The sequence below is a fragment of the Myotis yumanensis genome, unplaced genomic scaffold (assembly GCF_028538775.1).
Source record: "Myotis yumanensis isolate MYYU_CA2020_CCGP unplaced genomic scaffold, mMyoYum1.0.hap1 SCAF_5, whole genome shotgun sequence".
Lineage (NCBI taxonomy): Eukaryota > Metazoa > Chordata > Mammalia > Chiroptera > Vespertilionidae > Myotis > Myotis yumanensis.
The window spans coordinates 84883910-84902637 of record NW_027223756.1 but is presented as its reverse complement, the minus strand read 5'-3'; the positions used below and the strand labels follow the sequence as shown (position 1 = coordinate 84902637).

Genomic DNA, 18728 nt, shown 5'->3' with positions numbered 1-18728 from the left:
GAAGCTCCCAACCGCTCCTTTTTTTCTTTTTTATTCTGGGCCAGCTTTAGCTCTTAGGCCTCCGCTGCTGAAAGCAGGTTTCTGGCCTTTGTTTACCTTCTGTATTTGATACAATGTTGCGGTCCGGCTGGCTGAAGCCCGACTGAATAAAGCAGGTTTCTGGGATTTTGTTTAGCTTCTATAGTTGCAACATAGTTGCTTAGAGTTGCAGCTGAGAGGCCGGCAAGTCAGGCGGGGAACGTTGGAGTCTGCAGTCAATGGAGCAAGCAAGCCTCCCTGTTCGCTTCAAGCTGCCTGGCTGCCGGCCGCCATCTTGGCTGGCAGTTAATTTGCATATCACCCTGATTAGCCAATGGGAAGGGTAGCAGATGTATGGCTAATTACCATGTTTCTCTTTTATTAGATAGGATGTTCTTTAGGGACATGAATACCCACAAACAAACATGGATGTAAAAATGAAAAATGGATCTATGAGGTTAAGTACATTTATCTCATATCAACAGGTTCTCTTGCTTAAAGGGAACAAAAATTCTATTTAGTTCCACTATTTACTTGCCTTACCAACATCATCTCTCTCTCAATCAACTTACATGTTTAATCCTAAGAAACCAAAAATCATATTTCCCACATAGAGAATAAATTTGCCAAGTGCTCAGGGAAACTAGAGTCAAAGGCTACACTATTCAGTTGATAAAGGACCAAAAGAAACAAGTACTGGAATCAGCTCAGATGAGCAGCCTGCTTCCCACAGGACAGAAGGAGAGCCACTTTCAGAAGGTTCCACATCCCAGACTCTCCAGGTTGAGACAGAACCCCTGGAGTGGGCCAGTCCCTGGGGAAGGTGGGGAGGGACACCTGAGCAGCCCCAGGAGTGAAGTCTGGGAGCTCCTAACCCTCCTCTCCCCGGGGAATAATGGAATTGCTCCCTCTCTCAGGCTTCAGCTCACAGTGAGGAAGTGCTCAGCTGGATTCAGTATCGGGTTCTAACCCAAATGAACTCCCAAAGTCACAATCCCTAACCCAGGACACACACTCTTGACTTTCACAGACTTCCTCAACGTGCACAAATGACACTCTGAGTGCACCCACACTAGGGATGCAAAACTCCAACCAATATGCCTAGAAACAGGCCAAGGGGAAGCACAACTAAAACCTCAGAAGGAGCTTCACACTCCTCCCCCAGGTGTACCTGCACCCTCAGCTCTCCAGGCTATAGAGGCTCCTTCCATGGTGGGTGTGAGCAGGTAGGACACCTGCAGGGGGAGGCTCCCCAGAAAAAACAAGCTGAGCCTTCATGTACTTCCCTTTGCAGGCTCAAGGGGACCTTAGTTTGGGTCAGTGACAATAGGCTCTCCCAAATGGAGCTGCTCTGGACTATCCTATATGTGTTCAATGACACAACGCCAGTTGGAACAATCTGGCAAAAACACTAAAACCCAGTCTTCAAGAAAAGGGATGAAAATTGTAAAGCTGATGATGGAAGGAGACTTGACTTGGGATGGTAAACACACAATACAATACACAGATAATGTATTGTAGAACTATGTATCTAAAACCTGTACAGTTTTATTAACTAATATCACCTCAATAAATTCAACTAAAAACAAGAAAATTGTAAGGCACTTTGCTGACTGAACAAGAAACCTCGTATGTATTGGATTGCCAAAAAAAAAAAAAAAAAAGATGTTCCATGCCTAGGAAAGATTCTGGGAGGTCTGGCAAAAGGATTTTATACAATGTAGTTCCGGTACATTTCTCTCATGTAAAATATCCACAAACAAAAAATAAGCTCCATTAAAACAGCCATCCCTTGGGCAAATGAAAATTACAATATGGGTCTACATAGCACAGAATGCAGAATCTCGGAGGGAAGGGAGGGAAGGTGGGCGGTGGGAAGTGACCAACCAGAGAACTTGTGTGCATATATGCATAACCCATGGGCACAGACAACAGGGCGGTGAGGGCCTGGGGCGGGGCGGGCTGGAGGGAAATAATGGGGGAAGAGGTGGACATATGTAATACTTTCAACAATAAAGATTAATAAAAAAACTGAAAATAATCACATTGCTCAACTATAAAAAAAAATAAGTAAAATATGGGTCCGTTTGAAATGCACCCCGAAGGACAAGTAGTTGATTATGATTCTTGAATCAGAAAGGGGAATTGGCGTTTGGGAATAGAGGGACTTGGAAATTTGGGCAATTCTTGTCAGATTGCGGTGGTACAGGGTCCAGGGTTGTGGGTTTGAGACCCCCCCCCCCCGCTCCCTAAACATTGGGAAAACTCAGGAGAAAACGGGTCCCCCTGCAAAGGAAGGAAGGACCTGGAAGCCCACGGACCACACCTCCTCCCACGCAGGAAACCACGGAGTCACGACTGTCCCCTGATGACCCTCCCTGTGGGAGACTCAGAGGGGCGGGCACGGAGAGGCTCAGGGGCCGACGCCGCCGCTGGCAGTGACCGGACCGGACGCCCGGCCTCGCCTGCCAGCTCTGCCCCCACCCACGGGCCGAGGAGACGGAGGGCCGACCCGCCTCCCACCCCTCACCCCCTACCCCCGACCCCGGGGGGGAGGATGGGGGCTCATCTGCAGACTCCGAACCTGACCACTGGAGGCCGGGCCGGCCACTCGTCCCAGTTCGGGGACACCAGTCCCACACACTCACCATTTCCCAGCTTCTAGGGTCCCCCCGGCAACGCCCCTTCAGCTACCGCTGGCGGCTTAGGTCACAGTGGGACTGGAGCTGACGCAGACACACCTGGGCCGTTAGCGTCAGCCGCGCAGGAGACACGTGACCCAGGAGCGTCCACACGGTTGGCTGGGTGTTGCTTCTGCGCTTCTGATTGGACAGTTCACAAAGACCCGCCTCCCGCATTTCCTAGCGACAACTCGGGGAACCAGCTCTGGCCTGGGGGTGAGAACTGGTCTTCAGGGACGGTTTGTTCTTCTTTTTAAGTGTTTATTCATTTTAGGGAAAGGAAGGGGGCGGGAGCGGGGTAGGGGGACGACGGAGCGGAGGGGAAAGAGACAGACAGACAGACAGACATGTGAAAGAGACACATGGGAAACCGAGGCCAGGGATAGAGCCTGCAACCCAGGTTGGTGCCCTTGACCAGGAATCGAACCCACCACCTCTCCGTTCCTGGCCAGCACTCTAACCAATGAGCCACACCAGTCAGGGCAACAAGAGACGTTTGAACTGCATGTGTTCCCTTATAAGCAGCAGCTCAGACCCTTGTTTTTAAAGGGAGGCTGTAGTTTCCATCTGTGGGTGGGAAAACCACGTGGAGGACTGGTTTGAGTTATGCAAAGATTTTTGACTGGGCAGTTGGCACCCTAATCCACACATTGATCAAGGGACAATCCATATTCCCATAACACACTTAAACTTGGTAAGTACAGTTATTTACAATTTTAATAACTCTTTAAAAGTTTTCTAGACCGTATATATAAATTACCCGAGTCTTATCAGGTTAACTTTTTTTTTCTTTCAGTGGGAGTTTTCACATGTAAAGATGTGGCCACACTAAAATCTTTCTCACACAATTTACATTTACTAGGTTTTACTCAATGAGTCTTCTTATGCCTTTGAAAAGAGGAGGGATCAATATAGGCTTTCCCACATTCTTCACATGTATACGGTTTCTCTCCAGTGTGCACTCTCAAATGTAATTAAAGGATTTTGTTACAAGTGAAGGCTTTTTTACATTCCTTGCATTTAAATGGCCTCGCTCCATGATGCTTTTTCATGTATCTGTAAGAAACTATAATCTCTGTAGGTTTTACCACATTGTTTACATTCATAGGATTTCTCTCCAGCGTGGGTTCTTTCGTGTCTTTGATACCAACTAAGGCGAGCGAATGCTTTTCCACATTCCTTACACTGACAAGGAGTATTTCCAGTGAGCATGCATGTTTATGTGCACTCAGAGGGAGCTGCGGTAACTGTAGGCTTCTCCACAATGTTTACATTCATAGGATTTCCATCCAGCGTGAGTCTCTTCGTGTATTTGTAAGGTACTGTCTTGTTCGAGTGCTCTCCCACATTCCTTACATTTATAGGGTTTTTCTGCTGTGCGAGTCCATTTGTGTGGTTCTAAGGAACTGTCATGTCTGAAGGCCTTCCCACATAACTTACATTCATAGCATTTCTCTTCAGTGTGAGTTCTTTTCATGCCTTTGAAAACTTCGATAATTTCTGAGGGCTTTTCCACAGTGTCTGCACCGGTAGGACTTGTCTCCAGTGCTGGTTCTCTCACAGGTCTGACTAGAAGCTGAAGAACTAAAGGTTTTCCCACGCACCTTATATTTATGAGGAGCATCTGCAGTATGTGTGATCATGTGTCTTTGAAGCAATTTGAGCCCCATAAAGGCTTTTCCACATTTTTTACATTTATAGGTTTTCTCTTCATTGTGAGCTCTTTCGTGGTTTTCAATACACTGAAGGGAACTAAAGACATGCCTACATATGTTACATTTATTTGGCTTCTCTCTATATTTCTGATACTCAGAAGACTTATGTCCAGTGTGACATCTGGTGTGGGATGAATGATCTGTGAAGACTGTCCTACAGCCTCTGTATTCGTATGGTTTTACTCTGGGACAAGATGGCTTGTTCAGGTTGAGATTTAGATTTCAGAGAAGAAGGGAGAGGGAGCGAGAGAGAGAGAAACATCAATGATGAGAGAGAATCATTGATCGGGTGCCTCCTGCATGCCCCCTACTGGGGATTGAGCCTGCAACCTGGGCATGTGACCTTGACCGGAATCGAACCTGGAACCCTTCAGTCCACAGGCCAACGCTCTATCCCCTGAGCCAAACCAGCTAGGGCCAAATATTACCATTTTAGTACCATGATTGCATTGGGAGAAAATTCCTTTTTTTTCCTTATTACTCACTATTTACAGCATTCCTAAGTCAGTCATATATGCATTCAATGAACAGAATTTAGTTCAGAACTAAAAGCTGTCCAACCAGCAAAACTGAAAGTCTATTTGGTCTTTGGTAACTCAAGTTTTAACAAGGTGCAGCAGACCATATTTTACTAAAGTCCTCCAGGACATTACAAGTAATCAGATGCATGTGGCTGAATGAAAATATTCTATGGAGAAGCACTGCTTTTACATTTATTTATTTATTTATTTATTTATTTATTTATTTCAGGTGGAGATTAACAACAAATATATATTTGTTGTTAATCTCCACCTGAAATACTTTTTCCATTGATTTTTTTCCCCCAGTGATTTTTTTTTTAGAGAGGGAGGGAGGGGGTAAGAAAGAGAGAGATCCACATAAGAGACACATGGATTGGTTGTCTCCTGCACGCACCCAGACTGGGCCGGGCATTGAACCTGCAACCCAGGTATGTGCCCTTGACCGGGAATCAAGCCCATGATCCTTCAGTATGTGGGCCAACACTCCAACCACTGAGCCACACCAGCCAGGGCTTACCTTGTATAATATCACAGTTTCAGTTCTTCCTTTCTCTTTCTGCAGGATTTGATAAGCTAAAACGTTAATCATGTGCCACATAATGACAAAGATGTTCTGAGATAAGTGTTGTTAGGAAATTTTGTCATTGTGGGAACATAATACACTGCACAGACACAAAATAGGGCCCAAATATTCTTTTCTAAATACAACCAGTTCTTAAATCTATGTCAGAAAAAAAAATATGCAAAAACAGCAAAGAGACAGTAAGCAATATCTACGAACCCTGGGACAATCTTCTTTAAATAAAAAGTTTAAAAATACATAATGGTGATACCTTTAAAAAAGACAGAAAAAAAAAAATCAGTGCAGTACCAATCACTGACATTTTTCTAAAGTTAATGATAGAGACACCAAACTGTCAATCCAGGAAGCTCACAGGACACTAAACATGACAACCAACAGAAGTGTACACCCAAGTCTCATATTAAATTAGACAAAAATCAAAGGCAATTGAAAAAAGCAGGAGAAAATGCCTTACCAATACAAAACAAATATTAGAATTAAATCATGCTAGCAAGAGAGAAAAATAATATATTTAACTTTTGAAAGAAACAAAACACTATCCTAGAATTGTGTCAAAAAATTATCATCAAAAACAAAGAAAAATATGTATATTCTGAAATAAAAACTGAGGTAATTTGACATGAGCTGAAAGAAACATTCAGAAATTTACCAAAAGAATGTAAATAATGATACTTGTCACTTTAAAACAAAGATTAAATGTCTTGTCCAGCTGGCCTGGCTCAGGGATTGAGCATTGACCTATGAACCAGGAGATCATGGTTTGATTCCCAGTCAGGGCATATGCCCAGGTTGTGGGCTCCATCCCCAGTGAGGGTGTGCAGGAAGCAGCCAATCAATGATAATCTCTCATCATTGATGTTTCCATCTCTCTCTCTCTCTTCCTCTCTGAAATCAATAAAAATATTTTTAAAATTTAAAAATATATATATTTTGTAGTTCTTATCATCATAACAGATGACACTTTGTTTAAATCAATATACACTTCAATTTAAAATAATAATAAAAGCTCCATTCTACATGAAGGGATAGAAATTCTGTATGTGTTTGTGCATAACAAAAAGTAAACCACATTAGGCAAAAAGAAATAAAAAAGAAATAGATGAAAGCACTAATATAGTTGTCGACTTCAACAACCTCTTATCATGAATTATTTCTAGCAGAAAGAACATCACCATGGACAGAGATGAACTCAGACATGCTATGTAACAAATGGATTTAACTGTAACCTGTGAAATACTTCATGTAAGAAAGGCAGGATACACATTCCTCGTGAAGTTCACATGGAACATTCACCAATACAGAACACATCATGGGACACAAAACATTAACAAATTTGAAAGAACAGATATCATACAATATATGCTCTCACATCAGAGACATTACTCTAAAGATCAATAACAGGATAGTGAATAAATCCCCAAATGTGTAGTCACTTGAAAAGTCACTTCCAAATAATATATAAAATCAAAAAAGGAGTCTCAAAAAATTAAAAATTATTTTAAACTCCATGAAATGAAAATATAACTTCAGAAGTTGTGGGACACAGCAGAGGCAATGCCCCAAAGGAAATGTATAGTACAACAAATTCACTAGCAAAAAAAAAAAGCTATAATTATTAATGCAAGCATAATACACTGTAATAAGAGGAAGAGCTAATTAAAGTAAGCAGAATAAAATAATAATAATTAGAAAAGTGATCAAGGTAATTGTGAAAATTCAATGAAGAAAGTTCAAACAAAAATAGCTGGTTCTTTGCCTTGGCCAGTGTTGATCAATGATTAGAGCATCAGCCCAAGCATAGATGGTTCATGGTTCGTGGTTCGATTTCCCCGTCAAGGGCACATACCTGGGTTGCAGGTTTGCTCTCCACCCCTGGTCGGGTGTGTGGGGGTGGCAACCAGTCGATGTGTCTCACTCACATCAATGATTCTCCCCCGACACCTTTCTCCCCCCGTCAATTCCCTCCCTCCCTTACACTCCCTCTGAAAAAGCAATGGAAAAAAAATACGTTATATATATATCCATATCCTTGAATGAGGATTAACAAAACAAAGCTGGTTCTTTAACCAGATGAATGACATTCATAACTATACTAAGAAAAGAAGGAGGCAGGAATTACAACATAAAACCATCGTAAGCCCATGAAGTATGAGAAGTGATCACTGAAGCTTTATAATGAAGTCTCTGAGGACACTACCAGGTGTGCCTGTTGTTGCACAATTTAAACATTCTAGAGCGGCGGTTCTCAACCTGTGGGTCGAGACCCTTTGGGGGTCGAACGACCCTCTCACAGGGATCACCTAAGACCATCGGAAAACACATATATAATTACATATTGTTTTTGTGATTAATCACTATGCTTTAATTATGTTCAATTTGTAACAATGAAATTGGGGGTCACCACAACATGAGGAACTGTATTAAAGGGTCGTGGCATTAGGAAGATTGAGAACCACTGTGAGCTTTCTACAGTATAGGCACCTATTCTAAAGCTGGGCAGTTTGCATGTAACAGCACAAATCGGCTCAAGTATATTTGTAAACAAAGAATATGTTGCCTCACAAACACCAAAATAATCTAGATGATGTGGTGGATGCTGAGAGAACTATAGTTACTTCTTGGAGTCAGAAACTTTGTGGCATTTTATTTATTAAGCTAGTTTTTAAAATGAAATCTGCTCTAGCCGATTTGGCTCAGTGGATAGAGCATCGGCCTGCGGACTGAAGGGTCCTGGGTTCAAGTCCAGTCAAGGGCACATGCCCAGGTTGTGATCCCCAGTGGGGGGTGTGCAGGAGGCAGCTGATCAATGATTCTCTCTCATCATTGATTTTCCCATCTCTCTCTTCCTTTCTGAAAAAATAAAATAAAATAAACCAAGGCATCAGGGCCTAATATGTTTCAGGCAATGGTCCATCTCCTTTTGGCAAGCTTCTTTTCAATATATGTATGTCCTAAATGTCAAAAGAGTGTCCACCAAGAAGAACGTCATACATGTAACGCCATATCTATTATCCCGGGGCGAGGTAAATGCAGTTCTGATCTGACCTGCAGAGACTGTGTGCAGTGGTAATGGTGTTCAGGTTCCCTGAGAGTAACCAGGGAAAGGTGTATCACAACCCTTCAAGGTGAAGCCCAACTGCGCTAAAAGGCTTTTGAAATAGGCACTTAACAGATCTATCCAAATCTATGACAGCAGAGTATATACCAAATGCTGAGTAGATGGAATCAGTAATTTTGATAATGTTGGGAACTGGAAGTAAGGGTTAATTTGGTACAAGCACAACCTCAAGGTTGCAATAATCCATTGTGAAGAATCATTCATTCTTTCCAGATTTAAGAACAGGCCAGCCCTAGCCAGTTTTTCAGGGTGGTTAGAATGCTGGCCTGCAGACGGAAGGGTCATGGTTTGATGCTGGTCAAGGGCACGTACCTCCCTAGCCCCAGTTGAGGCGCATGCAGGAGGTAACCAATCCATGTGTCTCTCTCACACTGATGTTTCTCTCGCTCTTCCCTCCCTCCCTTCCTTGAGAGAGAGAGAGAGAGAATATGAGAGAAACACATGGATTGGTTGCCTCCCGCATGCCTGGGAATCGAACCTGTGATCCTTCAGTGCAAAGGCCGATGCTCTAACCACTAAACAATAGGGCAGTTTTCAATTCCTAGCCTTGTTTAATTTACACTGGGCCATATTAACTATTACTAAGGGGTATGAAACATGGAGTCTCATTTTAGGAAGCCAATATGGAAGTGTTGAAGCCTTAATTTAATTTTAATTTGTACATTATTGGTTCAGAGCTTTCCTGCTCACTATGGATATTTTAGAAGGATGAGTTTTATGACCATAAATCAAAGCAGACTTTTGATTTTTAAGGTGAAGTATACCCCTTTCTTTTCTATTTTATTTCAGTAATTCCCCTAAGATCATGGAATACCTTTATTCAGTTAACTGAGATACCAGGTATAACTGTAACTTGAGACAGAAAATAGTTAACAATTCAAAATTATTTTTAGAGACTCAAAATCCAATGAGTGCCCATGGATTAATCTTTGTTTTATGTAAAACCTTTCTATTTATTTTGAACTCCTAATTAGGTAAAATTTATATCTTTTAAAATACCTTTTTTCTTTCATGTCCGTTACCTCTTTTATATTTTAGATCAATATACAGGGTGTCCCAAAAACATGTATACACACTTAGCTGATAACCCACTTAATTTTCACTCTTTTCAGGTCTGATTTGAAATAATGGGTGAAGCCAGACTAAGTTTTGAACAAGAAAATTTTATTTTAAATATATATTTTATTGATTTTTAACAGAGAGGAAGGGAGAGGGATAGAGAGTTAGAAACATCGATGAGAGAGAAACATCGATCAGCTGCCTCCTGCACACTCCCTACTGGGGATGTGCCCGCAACCAAGGTACATGCCCTTGACTGGAATCGAACCTGGGACCCTTCAGTCCACAGGCTGACGCTCTATCCACTGAGCCAAACCGGTTAGGGCTGAACAAGAAAATTTATCCTACAGTGCCACTAGACTTTTTTTGTGGGGATACATAAAAGATAAAGTTTACAGTACAAAGCCAGCAACAGTTGACAAATTTAAGAGCGCACAAATACCGAACAAAATGATTCTTGGTGTTTGCGATTCCATTGCTTCCTGTCATCAGCAGTGCCTGGACTAGAACAGCCATCAGTTTGAAAACAGGCATTGACAAATTATTCACTTCTGTAGATTCTTTTAAATTTTGAAAATGAACTGTATGTTAATAAACACTGGCTCTATAACCATCCAAAGTGTGTATACATATTTGGGGGACACCCTATATAAAAATCAAGAATGTGTGTGATCTCTCTACCCTAGTACCCATAAACTTTTCCTCCAAAGAGCTTTAGCCCTAGCCAGTTTGGCTCAGTGGATACAGCATTGGCCTGTGGACCAAAGGGTCCCATGTTCAATTCCGGTCAAGGGCACGTACCTTGGTTGCAGGCTCCTCCCTGGCCTGGGTCCTGGTCGGGGCTCATGCAGGAGGCAACCAATCGATGTGTTTCTTTCACATCGATGTTTCTCTCTGTCTTTCCCCTCTTTTCTCCATTCTCTCTAAATAAATCAATGGAATAATATCCTCGGGTTAGGATTAACAAAAAATAAATTAATAAACAAACAAAGGGCTTTAAATTAGTGCCATCAGCATTAGACTCCTCTGCCCCTATAAGAATAATTATAAGACTTAAGGACTCAGAGCTTGAGTCCAGTTTGAACTAATCCCTTCAGACTGTGCCACAGACAGACTATAACCATTGTACTCAATAACCAGAGGGTCAGGATCTGAGTTGCAGTAGACACACAGCCATCAGCAGCGGAGGTACTTAAGGGTCCTGGTGAGCTCTCTGATACTAAGATAGTAGAACTGAACCCATCATCTACTGGCTGCTTTTCCCAGGAGTGAACCAGGATATGTAGACAGCAAGTCTTCTTTTTTTTTTTTACAAGTTTATGTAATATTTGATGTATCCACCCAAAGCTTTATTTTTTTCTACTGAAAGTGCTGGGGTCCAACCCCAGCGGGTCCAGGGGTTCCCAAAGGTGTGGACGGAGTCGGCGAAGAAGGAATGGCACGGGGTCAAGCGTTCAGTTGATCAGCATAGCAAGGTTCTCCCACCAGAGGTTCTGTAGCCAAGTTCTGGTGCCATGTTCTCTCGCTAGGTTCTCCATCCAGCTTCTCCAGGTTCTCCTGCCAATTTCTGTAGCCAGGTTCTGTCCAGGATCTTTTGCCATGTTCTCTCACTAGGTTCTGTCTCTAGGTTCTGTGTGTAGGTTCTCTCTCTAGGTTCTTCAGCCAGGTTCTCTCGATAGGTTCTGTTTCTAGGTTCTGTGTAGGATCTCCAGCCAAGTCTTGTCTCTAGGTTCTGTATAGGATCTCCAGCCAAGTCCTGTCTCTTTTGCCATGTTCTGTCTAGGTTCTCCAGTGAAGTTCTGTAGCCAGGTTCTGTCCCGGATCTTTTGCCATGTTCTCTGGCTAGGTTCTGGTTAGGATCTGATGAGGATCTGATGAGGATCTGATGTGGATCTGATCGACAGCAAGTCTTCTTAAGTTAATTTCCTCGCTTAGGTATTTCCATGTATTACTTATTTAAAACAAAGAAATTTATAATACACCATATTTTCCAATTACTAATTCCTATACTTAATTAACTTTTACATATTAAAACTAATTTAATTTTAACTTTTTTTAAAATATATTTTATTGATTTTTTTTACAGAGAGGAAGGGAGAGAGATAGAGAGTTAGAAACATCGATGAGAGAGAAACATCGACCAGCTGTCTCCTGCACATCTCCTACTGGGGATGTGCCCACAACCCAGGTACATGCCCTTGACCGGAATCGAACCTGGGACCTTTCAGTCCGCAGGACGACGCTCTATCCACTGAGCCAAACCGGTTTTGGCTAATTTTAACTTTGATGTAGGGAGTGGCTATAGGGTCAAGCCTTGGACTGACCTGTGGCAGGGCCACATACAAGTCCCAGCTTGGAGGGCAGAGCCCTCCTAGTACAATTAAGCTTGACCTTATAGTCCTCCCTTGTTCCCAGGTAGCTAATGGGCTGTGGGAGGTGCAGCAAGTGCTGCCAAAACAAGGCTTGAGTAATGAAATAGATTTGAAACTCGCAAGAACATTGTAAACATATTGACCACTCGCCTAGTGTTGCTTTCTGTGATCTGATTATAAAATAAAGCTTCAGCTCACAGGCTGGGTCACTGTTTCCTCATCCAGGCAGTGATCCACCTGGTCCCAACTGTATTCTCTTGTCTGTCTTTAATCCTTCACCATCCCTCCTCAGGTTCACCCCTGGCCGTGCTGGAGGCAGTTCACTTTTATACAAGGAAAACCACTCAAAAACGTAATCCTTTAAACATTAAAAGATATAATACTGCTGACTATCAAAAACTTTCAAATCTCTTTCTGATAGAAAACATAAAATACATTCTAATATATTTCACACTGAAGATATATACATAATGAGTACCATATTATAATGCATTAGGAGTTTGTAATTAACACCACCAAAATGAAGTAGAAATTCCAAAACTTTCCATGTTTTGACATGGTTTCCTAATTTCAATGAATACAGAAATTCAATTGCTTTTATCACATCCATTAAAATAGGAATTCATTTGCCTTAGGATTAGTATGACCTTTTAATTGTCAAACTTCTCTAGAGATAAAAACATACAAATAATGAACAAAAAGTGAAAAAAGCACCTGAGAACTTGCACCCATCTCACCCCTCAGGTTCTCTTGCCTAAATAGAACCAAATTTCTGTTTCACAGTTTTATTGCCTTAATCAACTTACATTTTAAACGCCCAAGTGCTAATGTAAAGTAAAATTAAAGAGCTGTAATATTCAATGGAGAAAAGAATCCAACAAAAATAAACCCAAATCTTGGCAAGAAAACACAGCAGTCTGCTTCCCTAAAATTCAGAAGAAAAACGCACACCAAGAAAATCGAACATGTTCCCAATGTGAATGAAAAAGAGCTCCGTAATAAATCTGACATAGCTCAGTGAGGAACACTCACCTCACAGGTTGGTCAGATCAAATTCCTACTGGGTAGGTGGGTCAGGTAGGGCCATCCAGCCTCAGCCTGTAACTCCCTCATACAAGATTTATCTTCGCCTTCGCAAGCCCTGTCCATTACTCTTGTGCATCCAGGCTAGCAGACCTTTGAAATGCCAGCGTTGTCTTTTTCAGACCCCTGAGGTGTAACCACCTTCAAGGGAGCACATAATTCAATCCTGGCTTTGCTGTCTTTCACCTTCATGTAATCTTCTGTATGTTCCCGCCTGAACGCCAAAGGTGTTAAAGGAACTGCAAGCTGTCATTCTTAGGAGAGCATTTTCTCAGTCTTTTGAGATCTTGCTCCCAGGCATATACTCTATTTGGACCAAATAAACTCTAATAAACTCTTTTTAAAATTTTCTACAGATGTGGACTTTTTGAGGGCTAGACACCCCTAGTTGAGACAGAAGCCCTAGAGCGAGTCAGTCCTTGGGGAAGGAGAGTGGGGACACCTGAGCAGCCACAGGATTGGACCCTGGGAGCTCCACACACCCTCCCCCTCACCTGTAAGCATGGAAGTGCCCCTTCCCCAGGCTTCCATTCCCACAGTGAGAAAACCAGAGACAGATTCAATTTAAATTCTGACCCAAATGAACCCCCAAACTCATAAACCACTTGTCCATGAGATAAAACACCTCATCATCAGACTTTCTCAATGTACACAAAGTATAATCTGAGGGCAAAACAACATAAAATCAAAAATTGTCCAAGCCTAAAAAGCCATAACCACAACCTCTGAAAGGGCATCACCACGGCCACCCTACCCCAACCCTCCCTGTGGTGCTCCCCATCCCCACCCCTCCTCGCACCCCCAGCTTTCCAGGGCTTCCTGGCTTTTCTCATGAATCTAACTTGAACGATTCAGCTTTGCAAGACTAAGCACTGAAAATATATTTTAAAACTCTGAAAATAAAACAAACCTCTGAAACTTACTATACATGCTCAGGAAGAAAGACTGAAAGAATGCTACAAAACTTGAATCTAATATTGCAATATTTTATTTTTACTAAGTACACAGCAGTTTGTGCCTGGTTGGAACCATTTTATACTGTCTTTAGAACTCTATTGATTGGGTGCATTTTACTTGTATTTTAAAAATGAGACTTAGCTGAAACTGGTTTGGCTCAGTGGATAGAGCGTCGGCCTGTGGACTGAAGGGTCCCGGGTTCGATTCCGGTCAAGGGCACGTACCTGGGTTGCGGGCACATCCCCAGTAGGAGGTGTGCAGGAGGCAGCCGATCGATGTTTCTCTCCCATCGATGTTTCTAATTCTCTATCTCTCTCCCTTCCTCTCTGTAAAAACTCAATAAAATATATTTTTTAAAAAAAAATGAGACTTAGATCAATAAATGTTTTCAAGTGACAAGTCCAGAGAGAGGCAGTGCTGACAGGAGAGAACACCCAGGAAAGTTTCCAAAGAGAAACCTCCACCCAAAACTTCCCATAGGATGTCTGTGCCCAGGGAAGATGGGGGGGATGGGGGGGGCCGGGGGGACGAGGGGGGAGAGAGACACGCGGATTTCAAACATCTTTCCAGTGGTTACTCTCAGCTTTCTTCTCATATAAAACAAATATAAATCCTTTAAAAACAGCATTTCATTACTCTATTAAATATTTCTACAACTATTAAAATATGAGGTCCGTTTGAAATGCACCTGAAGGGCTATTAAGTAGTTGATGCCGTGACTCAAAGAGGGATAGTTATTTGGCTTTGGGATTTCCTGAAGGGATCTAAAAATGTAGGGACTTCTTGCCAGTCCTATAAGAGCCAATTTCGGAGAATGGGGTCGGGGATTGGAGACCCTGCTTCCAAAAACTTTTGGAAAACTTAGGAGAAAACGCGCCCCTCGGAGGAGAAGGAAGGAACTGGGGAGCACAGACCACAGCTGCTCCACCGCACGAATCCCCGAAGACGAGTCACCTCCCCGTGGTCCCCGTGCCATCTGGGAGACGAGGGGCTGCGGGCGCAGAGCTGCCTGGCGAGGCTGCGGGGCCGAAGTCGCCTCGCGCAGTAACGGAACGGGACGCCAGGGTCCTTTCTAACGGCCCAGCCCCCAGGCCTCAGGTCCATGTCGGAGTGGACCGAGGTGGTAGCGGCGCCCCCGGGGGAGTAGGACCCGCAGACTCCGAACTTGACCGAGAAGAACCGGGTCCCTGCCACAGCCGATCCAACCATCTCCTCCCCCCCTCCCCCCCTTCTCCGCACCCGGCCCGCACACTCACCATTTCTAGGTGTCCTGGGTCTCCCCGAGTCCTTGCTACCGCTCCCACCACCTGTGCACATCACAGCACGACAGGGTAACCAGCAGGGCCACCGGGGAACGCACGGTCGCCAGCAGGGAAGGAGCAGAGTTCAAACGTCATAAGGGGGCCCGAGTCAGAAAGTCCACAGAGCGCATTGCGTGACCCCACCCACCTGTCCCAGCGGCGATCATGATTGAACAGAAATCAATGCACATCCCCTTCGTGCCTGATTGACAGGACCAAGAAGTACCTGACGGGAAGGAGTCCCCCCACCTCCGACCCCGCCAGGCCCATCTAGCCTAGGCCTCCAGGAGGCTCCCTCATCTGCCTCATGCTTGCGACACAGCTTTTTCCTGACTCTACTGTATTAGCCCAGCTATTTTATTTTATTTTATTTTATTTTATTTTATTTTATTTTATTGATTTTTTACAGAGAGGAAGGGAGAGAGATAGAGAGTTAGAAACATCGACCAGCTGCCTCCTGCACATCTCCTACTGGGGATGTGCCCGCAACTCAGGTACATGCCCTTGACCGGAATCGAACCTGGGACCCTTCAGTCCGCAGGCCGACGCTCTATCCACTGAGCCAAAACGGTTTCGGCGTAGCCCAGGTCTTTACGAACACGTGCGCGCAGGTAGGCATAGGGAACTCATGATTGAGTTTCCAAGTGGAGCTGGTATAAATAACAATGCTTATAAAATTAATGTACAAATATTTGTTCAAACACGTTTCCTTTTCTCATGGGCATATACCTAGAAGAGGAATTGATGAGTTATGTCATATTTCTAGCTTTAATTTTTGGGTCTGCCAGACTTTCAAAGTGGTTGCACCATTTTATATTTGCACCACCAGTGTATAAGGGTTCAAATGTCTCTCTCTCTCTCTCTCTCTCTCTCTATATATATATATATATATATACTCAACATTTATTATCTCACATTTTGATTCTAGCCATCCTAGTGATTGTGAATTGGTGTCTCATTGGGGTTTGACTTGAATTTTCTAATGACACTGATGTCAAGCATATTTTCATGTGCTCTAGGCCATTTGCATAACTTCCTTGGAAAATGTGTATTTCACCCTTAAACATTTTTTTTAGTATTTGACTTTATATTTAACTTATAAAGCGTCTTTAATCATTTTCTTTAAATATAACTAGCCACTTGGCCCAGCACCAATTTACACAAAGAATATTCTTTTCTCCATTCTTGGCCCTTGAGACTTAAAAAAAAATTTTTTTTTAAATTTATTTCAGAGAGGAAGGGAGAGGGAGAGATAGAAACATCAATGATGAGAGAGAATCATTGGTTGGCTGCCTCCTGCATGCCCCCCATTGGGGATCTAGCCGCAACCCAGGCATGTGCCCTTGACCGGAATTGAAGCCAGGACCCCTCAGTCCGTAGGCCGAGGCTTTATCCACTGAGCCAAACCAGCTGGGGCGGCCCTTGACACTTTTTAAAAATATCACTTGACCACAGATATGTGGGCTTGTTTATAAAGCTGTATGTCTATCATTGTGTTAGTACCACACTGTCTTGATTGCCATTGCTTTGTACAGTTTTGAAGTCAGAAAATGTTAATGCAACCAATTTGTTTTTCTTTTTCAAGAATGGTGTGGCTGTTCTGATTCTGGGGAATTCCATATAAATGTATTAACCTCCTTGCCAATTTCTGTAAGAAAATTATCTGGTATTATGAGAAGTGTACTGACTCTTCAAATCATTTTGAGCAGTACCATTACCATGAAGTTAAGTATCTTGATTCATGAAATTGAAAACTTTCCAGTAAGCTGAGATGGCTTTCAAAGTATTTATACCTATCTTTATTAATTTCTTTCAATGTTTGTATTTCTCATAGTATTTTTGGACTTTTTTGTTAAATGTATTTCTTAGTATTTGATTCCTGTGATGCTATTGTAAATGCATTTGTTTTCTTAGTTTCATTATATGAATATTCATTGTAGAAATAAAACTGATATTTATACTTTGACATTGCACAACTCAATTATTAGTTCTAATAGTGTTGTGTGTGTGTGTGTGTTTTAACTCCTTAGAGTTTTCTATATGCAAATGAGGGGACAAGGCAGGATAGTAAGAAGCTAGGAAAAGTTCCTTGGCAAGTAGAATGTAGAAACCCAGACAGCTGAAGAAACCGGGGAGCAATTTAAAGCCAGACACAGAGATAACATCTAGGCCTCAGTTGTATTTCAACTCCAGGCCCAGAAAAGCAGCAAAACCAGGTGGGCAATGACACCAGGGCCAGCTGCAATGATTAATGATCCCCTGCCATGGTGCTGACCAATCAGTGGGACCAGGACCCTGAAATGGTACACCTGGAAAACTGATGAATATTTTGCTGAAACCCTTCCCTGAGACCTCCCTTAAGCTTTCCACCTGCAAGAGAGAGATAAAGCCCTCAAGACAAGGGACCCAGGAGCACACCTGTATTTTTACCTTTCCCCTCTTCTTTTCCCACAGCTAGGTATCTCCTAAACCAGTAGTTCTCAACCTTGGCTGCACATTAGAATCACCTGGGAATCTTTTTAAAATCCTGATTTCTGGGCCTCATCCTTCGGAAATTCTGTTTCTTTGTTACTAATGTTGTGGCCCCAAGAAAGGAGATCTTGGGATGATGTTTTAGCGTAATTTGCATTCAGTATGGTAAACAAGAGGGCTTTAGGCAGGGACCTATTAGCTAGATACTTGTGTGTCCCACTGTTTCTGCGTTGCCTAGCAAGGATTTTTTCTTTTTAAGGTCAGAACTTTTTGTTTCGATCTTCATTTTTTAAAAATATATTTTATTGATTTTTTACAGAGAGGAAGGGAGAGGGATAGAGTTCGAAACATCGATGAGAGAGAAACATCGATCAGCTGCCTCCTGCACACCACCCACTGGGGATGTGCCCGCAACCAAGGTACATGCCCTTGACTGGAATCAAACCTGGGACCCTTCAGTCCGCAGGCCGAGGCTCTATCCACTGAGCCAAACCAGTTAGGGCACCTAGCAAGGATTTTCCTGCTCTTTGTGTTCTTTCTCAACCACCTGAAAATTGTCCATTCTCGCTTCTGAAATCCAATACCTTATTTCCCCCTTCTCCTTTGTACAAAGAAATGCCTTATACACCTAATATTGCCCCACTGCCTTTACGATTTCCATGCCTATGTAAATTCCCCATGTACATGCATTAAACTTGGATTTTCTCCTGTTCATCTGTCTCTGTTAGATTATTAGCCCAGTCTAGAAGAACTTCGAAAGTGGGAGGAAAAGGTATTAATAATTTTTTTAGCATCCACAATTTGGTGCACGGCTGGCTTTCTGGACTGCAGCAGCTGAGCGGTCATGA

General features: G+C 42.8%; 1 protein-coding gene across 1 annotated transcript in view; it reads right to left on the bottom strand.

Annotated features, from left to right (window-relative positions):
* LOC139010990 (zinc finger protein 709-like) overlaps positions 1 to 2767 on the bottom strand; it is a 29732-nt gene extending 26965 nt beyond the window's left edge. Inside the window, 1 exon segment of the mRNA XM_070416132.1 lies at positions 2667 to 2767. Coding sequence (XP_070272233.1) covers positions 2667 to 2669 — 3 coding nt within the window. The 5' untranslated portion in view covers positions 2670 to 2767.
* Between the last annotated feature and the right edge of the window lie 15961 nt (positions 2768 to 18728).